Source organism: Apium graveolens, chromosome 11, assembly GCF_009905375.1.
Source record: "Apium graveolens cultivar Ventura chromosome 11, ASM990537v1, whole genome shotgun sequence".
NCBI classification, from domain to species: Eukaryota; Viridiplantae; Streptophyta; class Magnoliopsida; order Apiales; family Apiaceae; genus Apium; species Apium graveolens.
The window spans coordinates 201451754-201459960 of record NC_133657.1 but is presented as its reverse complement, the minus strand read 5'-3'; the positions used below and the strand labels follow the sequence as shown (position 1 = coordinate 201459960).

At 37.0% G+C, this 8207-nt stretch overlaps 1 protein-coding gene across 1 annotated transcript; it reads left to right on the top strand.

The window, feature by feature from the left end:
* Nucleotides 1–434: 434 nt before the first annotated feature.
* Nucleotides 435–1806, top strand: LOC141696510 (xanthotoxol synthase-like). Its single transcript, XM_074500642.1, has 2 exons — nt 435–594; nt 1352–1806. Exons 1-2 carry the CDS (start codon nt 435–437, stop codon nt 1804–1806), a joined length of 615 nt encoding a protein of 204 aa, XP_074356743.1.
* Nucleotides 1807–8207: the final 6401 nt, after the last annotated feature.

The following is an 8207-nucleotide window of genomic DNA, read 5'->3' as shown; positions in this document are numbered from 1 at the left end:
CTGATTTTGAAACACTGAGCATGAAAGAAACTGAACATCTGGATGGGTTTTTATCAAAATTCAATGAAATAGTGACGAACATTCTTGCTCTTGGGGAGAAAGTTGAGGAAGTATGCATGGTAAAGAAACTGTTTCCAGCAATCCCATTGAAATTCATCTAAATTATGTCACCTCTTAAGCATTTTGGTAATTTAGATGAGATGTTGATTGAAGAAACAGTAGGATCATTGAATGCACATGAAGAAAGGCTTTATGGGCAGACTGAGAGTAATGGAGGACAACAACTCTTACTTATAGAGGAATAGCGGATGTAAAGGGAGAGTAATGATGGATAACTTTTAAGCTACTAAATTAAATAAGACCACCAATTTCTAGCCGGATTTGTAACGAAAAACTCCTTCCCTTTCTTCAAACCATCAACAATCGCTTTCACCATGGCCAGAATCTTCCACCAAGATCTAGATAGGGAGACGGAAGAGAGAGGAGAAAGAGATGGTAATAGAGAATACAAAGGTAGAGTGGAGAAAGAGAGAGACAGATCTCGATTCAGTGATTTTGTATTAGGTTTAAATTGGGTTTTACAAGAAAGGAGCGGTAAGAAAGGAGACATAGAGAGAGAGAGCTGAAGGAGATGAAGTTCGATATTTGAGAGGCAGAATCAGGGTTTTTGAGATAGAGCGGAGGTTTGAGAGAGAATTGCAATCGTGGTCTGAGAGAGAGACAACAAAGAGAGAGAGCCGCAAGTTTGAGAGAGGGAGAGAGCCCTTATGTGTGAGTCGAGGTTTGTGGGAGAGAGGGAGAGAGATAAAGATGGAGATAGAGAGAGAGTTAGAGATGTATGGGAGTGTGAGTAAAGGGAGAAATAATTTTTTAACTTTTTTATTACGGGGGAAAATTATGGTACTTAGCGGGGGAACTGAAACATTTATTTAGTCATTTTTTAGAAATGGTTATAGACAACGGTAAGCATAAATAACCGATGTTAAAGTGAAAAACATAAATTTGTTATTATTTTAAAATTGAACATAGACAAAGGACTATGTAAAACCGATGTTAAACAGGCTTTTAACATCGTTTTTTTTTAAATCGATGTTAAACAGGCTTTTAACATCGGGTGCATTACATACTGATGTCTAAGCACCGATGTCGTATCTATTATTTTTAGTAGTGTTGAGGCATGTAAACCATCTAGCTTGAAATCTAAGGTGGAAGAATCATCATGCCTTGGCACACACGTCTTGGCCATGTGAATTTCCAAGCAATGAATTTAGTTGTTGCTTTAAACGTTTGTAGAATATATTCAGTGGGAGAATTGGTACGACCGGAAGTGTGTTGGTTTTTTTAATGACAGCATCAATCTGTAACCAAAGAGTCATGAAAAAAGCTCATGAAGAGATTAGAAGGGTGACCGGGAAGAAAGAAATTGTCAACAAAGATTATATTCAGAATCTCTCTTACTTGAGACTAGTTATGAAGAAGACATTGCGATTATACCCTCTGGGTCCAGTACTAATTCCCCGAGTAACAATGGGAACCTCTATCCTTAGCGAGGATGAAGTTCATGTGTACATGATCAAATCTAACACCATTATTTATGTAAACAAGTGGGGAATTGGAAGAGACCCAAAGATTTGGAAGAATTCCCTAGAGTTTGAGCCTGAAAGATTTTTGGAAAGATCTGACTATAATTACGCGGGAACGCAATTTGAGTATCTCCCATTTGGTGCCGGAAAGAGAATTTGTGCAAGAATTATCATAAGACAATCGACGTGGAGTTTGGACTTGCTAATATTCTTTATAGTTTGAACTGGGAACCACCTACTGGGATGAGAAATTCGAGGACATCGACGATCACCCTATGAATGGTTTAACTTTGGGAAAAAAAGAATGCACTCTACCTTCGACGCAAATTACATGTACGTCCATGATTAGGTGTTCTGTAGGGACACATACTGGTCTTCTGCACGGACACATACTGGGTAATCAATATAAATAAATCATATATTTGCATCTATGCAGACCAGTTGTGATGATTTTATTTTATCATGTAATTTTTCATTGCCGAATTTGTACTTGGTCTTATAATAAAATATTTTTCATAAAATAACAATTAGTGTTTTAGTTTTTGTTGTATGCAACTTATACTTATATTTGCTAAGTAGAACAGGTGTTCGATTTATAGAGTACAAGAGGTCAAATTTATGTAAATATATATATATATATATATGCAAGTGCTCAAATACAAAACAATATTAGAATACAAACTACAAACCAATAAGAGGCACATGTTTAATCCGTTTCTCTCTCTTACATGTGCATTATGTATTATTTTCCCCTTCATTTTTAATTTGACTTTTCCCGTTAATCGTTTAACTTTTTTAAAAAAATAATTTTATCATATTTTTCTCCATCTCCCACTCATCAATTTGCATAACATATTTGCTATATTTTGACCAGAAATCAGTATTTAAACTTAACTGAATCACTAAGCTGAAATCAGTAATATTTCAGGAACCAGTAGATTTTAGTTATTCTCGTAGGCATAATTACTGATTTATCGCCGAAATATATCAAATATGGTATTCATACTGATTGTTGGAGGATGTAGAAAAATACAGTGAAGTTAGATTTTAAAAAGAATTCACCGATTAATGGAAAAAATTCAATTAAAAATAGAGGGAATGAGGTGGAGTTGTGTGTGAGATGTGTAGTTTGTATTTTAATTTAGCTTGTATTGGAGTAAGACTCTATATATATATATAGGCCTTTACTCCGTAGAGAACCATCTTATATGGAGAACCGTGGAGAAGCATTGTTTTTATTTTAAAATCTCATCACAAATTGTAAAATTTTTATTTTAAAAAAATATATAATTTGATGCTAATCTAGAATAATAAATATAATAAAAAATTTAACAATTAAGATTTGATAAAATTACTTGATTTTAAAATTTGATTGTAAAGTGGAATAATTTTTGATAAGTGTGATTCTATTGTGATTCTACTATAGAACCAATTTAATTTTTTTTAATAATTTCAATGATTTTTTAAATAAAAAATTGTGTAACTTTGATTTTTAACTTGATAATTAAAATTTATAATTATATATGATGACAAATAAAATAAATTATATATTTATATTTTTAAATAATGGTTCTGCACGATTCTCTATATAAGAGGGTACTTCATGGAGTGTTACCCTATATATATATATAACATTTGAATTTATATTTCAAGTAAAATCGGTGTTCGGATTTATAGTGAATATAGTATATTAATTAACAAAGATGAGATGTTCGAATTTATAGTGAAGATAGCCTCTTAATTCACAAAGGTCAGTGTTTATTTTTTAGTTGTCTTTGTGTCTTAATTTCTAGATTTTTGTTGTTAACGCCTACAAATTTTATTCAATTTCGGCCTTTTTTTTCAAATACGCAAAATTACATATAAACCAGCCAAACGACACTTACGAGCTTGACACCAAAGCAAAAGACCCAATGTACCTGCACCTACACCCCCGCAAGAAATGGGACTACTAAACTAAAGACCACCGTACTAGGTATAAACATTAAACTTAAAATTAAACTTAATAAGCTCTACCGCATGACCCGTAGATTGTAACTTTTGCTAAAGTATAGACTTCAGTCTTATATGTTGTAAATTCAAAATAGTTGTGTTCTTTCTATTGTAGTTGTTTTTTTGACGTGTCGAGTAATTGTCAGTTTGTCACTGTGATTTGTATTTTTGTGGTATCCCTCTGCGATATGACTGTTGAGCCTGACTTTCATGTTGATGGTGTATTATATAGCAAAAGTTTGAACATGTCTCACCTGGGAACACCAAGTGTGAGCATTGTGCTACTCAACTCATCCTGTACATGATTCTTCTAAGTAGTTTTAATGATTAAGTTTCTTAAATATTCTCCTACATTGCATGTGTTTTAAAGTACAATGCAAGGACATTTTATGGTTTTTTGTCATTTTGAACCACTGTTGTGAATTTTCAAGGCCTATTGTAGGAGCACTGAACAACTGACTTATTGCATTTTAATTTACATTATCTATTAGTTTTATTATTAATCATATCCAATAAGAGAAGTAGTTAACAAACAAGTATACTATTATGGATCAAAAACTATGGTATATGATTGCTGTATTTATTACTAAGAAACGTGAGCTTCGAGGCTCGATTTGACTGCTCTTGTGTTCCGTGGCTCAATCTGCCTTAACAAGATGCCTATGTACCTTGCTGATTGCCAAGGATCAAGTCAAAAAACGTAGTTCTTGGTGATACTTGCCCTCGGGGCTATGGCGGCGAGGGCTCACCAAGGACGTAGTGACTTTCATGTCCTCCAGGGACTAAGTCTAAAACGTCCTTCTTATTGGTGGGGTGAGACCCCTTATATAGATATTGGGAGTCCTTGATTTGGACTTGGGTTAGGAGACTTGGTGGGCAAGTCTCAGAATTAGAATGGACTTTGGAGTCCTAAGTGGTAGGAAACTGATTCTTTATCATTTTAGGTCCCTTGGAGGCTAATCTACTAGGATTTATGTCCTTATTGGGACTCTTCTTAATAGCTGATTTTTCCCTTATTAATTAATTACGAAATTAATTAATAATCAGGGTTTTGGGCCCTTTCTAACTAGGCTTCATTGTTGGACCTTATCTGGTTTAGTTAACTTTAATACCAATTATATTCCTGGGCTATTTTTGGGCCCTTATTCAAAGGACTTGGGCCTCTTCGAATGGGCTTAACTGTCAGCCCAATGTCAATACAATTAATGCGATATTAATTACGCAATCAGGGTTTATTTTATTCCCTATCATTTGTCCCCCAACTTCTGGGAAATTGTAAAAGATTTCGCAGAAGTTAAGTTCATTCGTTCCCTTACAGGGTATCGTTTTGGCGTAAAGTGTGGAGTGACCTACACATTTACAACGATTTGCCTTGTACACGGCTTCAGGGTTGTTTCTTAGAACTTTCCTGTCATTTTCTTACCTTTTTCCCTTTTTTTAGGAATTTTCTGGTATTTTTCAGGAATTTTCCCTTAATTTCTGGAATTTTCCCTGAATTCTGAGATTTTTCCTTAATTTTCAGGAATTTTCTCTTAATTCTGGGATTTTTCCTTAATTTCCAGGAAGTTTCCCTTAATTTTCTGGAATTTTCCCTTAATTCTGGGATTTTTCCTTAATTTTCTGGATTTTTCCCTTAATTCTGGGATTTTTCCAAATTTTCTGCAATTTTTCACAAACTTTTTTTTTTTTTTTTTAATTTTCAGCCCTTTTTCGACCAGGATCCTAGTCGAAAATTTGACCTGGATCCTAGTCGAATTTTGGGCCAGCCACTCAATCCCGGTCGAAGGATTTCGACTAGGATCCACGACCTGAATTTCGACCAGGATCCTAGTCGAACCTTCGACCTGGATCTAGGTCGAAAATTTGTCCTTGTTTTGATTCCTGGTCGTAAGGTTTCGACTAGGATTCACGACCTGGATTTCGACCAGGATCCTAGTCGAACCTTCGACCTGGATCTAGGTCAAAAATTTGTCCTTGTTTTAATTCCTGGTCGTAAGGTTTCGACTAGAATTCACGACCAGGATTTCGACCAGGATTCTAGTCGAACCTTCGACCTGGATCTAGGTCGAAAATTATGTCCTTTTCCTCAAAAAATATCATGCTTGATTTGGGAATTCGACCTCAATCCTGGTCTTATTTGCCTGAATTTCGACCTCAATCCTGGTATTTTTTACCCGTAATTTTCGGGTGTCTGTTCGAAAGAATTCGAATAGAATTCACGACCTCAAATTCGACCTCAATCCTGGTCTTTATTGGGGTTCTTCTTTATTTAACTTGGAATGGGCCTTATTTGGGCCTTTTATCGGGCCTCTTCCTAATTATAATTGGACTTTAATATATTTAAATACCTCCTTTAGAATTCTCTCGAATTCTTGGGAATATTCTTGAATTTTTCTTCCCTATTCATTTATTTCCTTTAGAATTTATTGGAGTATTCTGGAACGTTCCACTTCGGGGCTTTCTTCTTTGGGCTTTTAAACTTACTGGGCTTTTTTGTCCCTTAAGACTATCGATTTGTGTTTAGCCTCAGCCAGGATTTTCTGATCGTTTTCTAGTAAACGTTCTATTCTTCATGAAATTTGTTTTCGTGGATGTCCTAGTCTTCACGAAATTTGTTCTCATGGACTCTTTAGCCTTGTGGAACTTGTTCTCATGGACTCTTTAGTCTTCGCGGAACTTGTTCTCATCGGGCGCCTAATTTTTCAAGAATTCTCAAGGAATTTCATAGGAGTTCCACCAAAAAACCTTTAGGAGGGTCTGGATCAACCCTACATGGGTTCCCGTCGGCTATGAGGCCTTCATGTGGCCTGGTCGGCCAATTCTGCTCTTTTTGGACGTTTGTCCCTTTTTTAGTGAGCGTTATGTACTTGTTCTCGTGAACGTTCTACTATTCACGAAACTTATTTTCCTCTGTGAAAGTTCTAGTCGGCCTAATCCTTCCTTGTGAGGGGCTAGGCGTCACTGACTCTTGGTAGCCGTGAGCGTCTTACTCTTCGTGAAACTTATTTCCCTCCGTAAGGGTTCTAGTCTTTATGAAACTTGTTTCCGTGGAAGTTCTTGCCTTCATTAGGAGCATCCCTTGGCTCTAGTTCATGGTTTTCTTGGAACCTTCTCTTAGGGGCCATCCCTATTAGTTCCGGATGACTATAGACGTTCCTTTGAGGACATCCTAGTCGGCCTAACCCTCCATGTGGAGGAGTCAGCTTCAAGGACTCTTGGTCGGCCATAGAGACCAAGCCCTTGAGGCCCTGGTCGGCCGTAACCTTAATGTCTAGAGCTTCTTGGCCCTTCGGGATCCTATTTCATGGAAGTTCTTGAACTTCAATATTCTCAATATATCAATTCGTGGATTTGACTTCTCTCTTTTTTATTGCCGGGTGGGGACCTCATCCAAGGACCCTTTAGACGGTCAAAGATCTTCGTGGATGGCTACTCGGCCTCCTCTGGTTGGTCAAAGGGAAACATTTTTGCTTTCTTGGACAACATGTCTTAATGGACCTCGAACATAAACTATCACATTCGTGTTCTTGATGGGTCCTCATAATTCAATGGAACCTTGTTAAAGTTGGCCTAACCCCTCTTATCTTTCCATTGGTTAAGTTTGTTCCAATTAGGCGAACAGCATCCTGAGGCGGGGATGTACGGGGCTCATGCCTTGTATTTGGTACATCTATTCTTCTTAAAACTTTCAGTACTTCACAAATTAAAGGAGGAGCCTGACTGGCTTAAGGCATCCCTTGGAGGCCGGTCTGCCGGAGCCCTTTCTAAGGGATCTCCAGTTGGTCAAAGGCTTTTTCTTGAGGCTGATCAGCCTTATTTGGTAGGCTGGAGTTTGTAATGTGGACTCCAATTGACCATATACATTTCGTGAAGTTAGCTTTCTAATATCTTTTTCTTATTAAGCCAACGCCTACTTCACAGCTTCTTTCACTAGGAGTGCAAAAATGAAGGAGTGAGCACATGGCCTTGGAGGCATTGATGAAGAAACTTGAGAGAAAGTTTCAGGACTGGGATTCTAGAGCTCTCTTAGCGTTTATCGATGGTCGGAAGACTTATTCAAGATGATGGACACCCATGATGATGCGTTAATATGTCCATTGGCTCTGTTCGTAGCTCTTACCCGGATATGGTAAATTTGCGGGGTTTTCCTAGCCTTTGGGTTGTTTCTGAGGTTGCCATTATTGGCCAATCATCTGATTTTGGACTATAGATTATCCTTCAGTGTTTAGGCCTTGCATGGCTTTGTTTGCCGTGTGTGGCTTTTATCTATTTGCGGTCCTTCATGGACTTAAACATCTTCAGTATGTAACCTAATTATTCATCATGACTTGATTTCTGATCCTTCAGGATCTCCTACATTTGTAGTTTAATTTCATATTCGTCTTTTATTTTCGGTACTTTGGTCCTTCGGGAATTTTATTCATTGGATGCTCATACACTGGTCGACCTTATTCCTCCATTTACTACTAAGTACCAAGAACATGTCTTTCATGTCCTGAACATATTAAACCTTCAGCTTCGAAACGCGCCAGGTATGAGGCACTCAGGGTTTCCGACTTGTAGGATCCTCGTCCTCATGTTTTCTTGACCTTATATGGTCTTTCCCAGTTAGGGATTAGCATTTCTTTCTCT

What these genes read in the sequence shown, in the direction of transcription:
- LOC141696510 (XM_074500642.1), top strand. Translation starts at nt 435, where the DNA reads ATGGCCAGAATCTTCCACCAAGATCTAGATAGGGAGACGGAAGAGAGA. An exon ending in GGTTTTACAAGAAAGGAGCG is followed by an intron (nt 595 to 1,351) that starts GTAAGAAAGGAG and finishes TTTTAATGACAG; the next exon opens with CATCAATCTGTAACCAAAGA.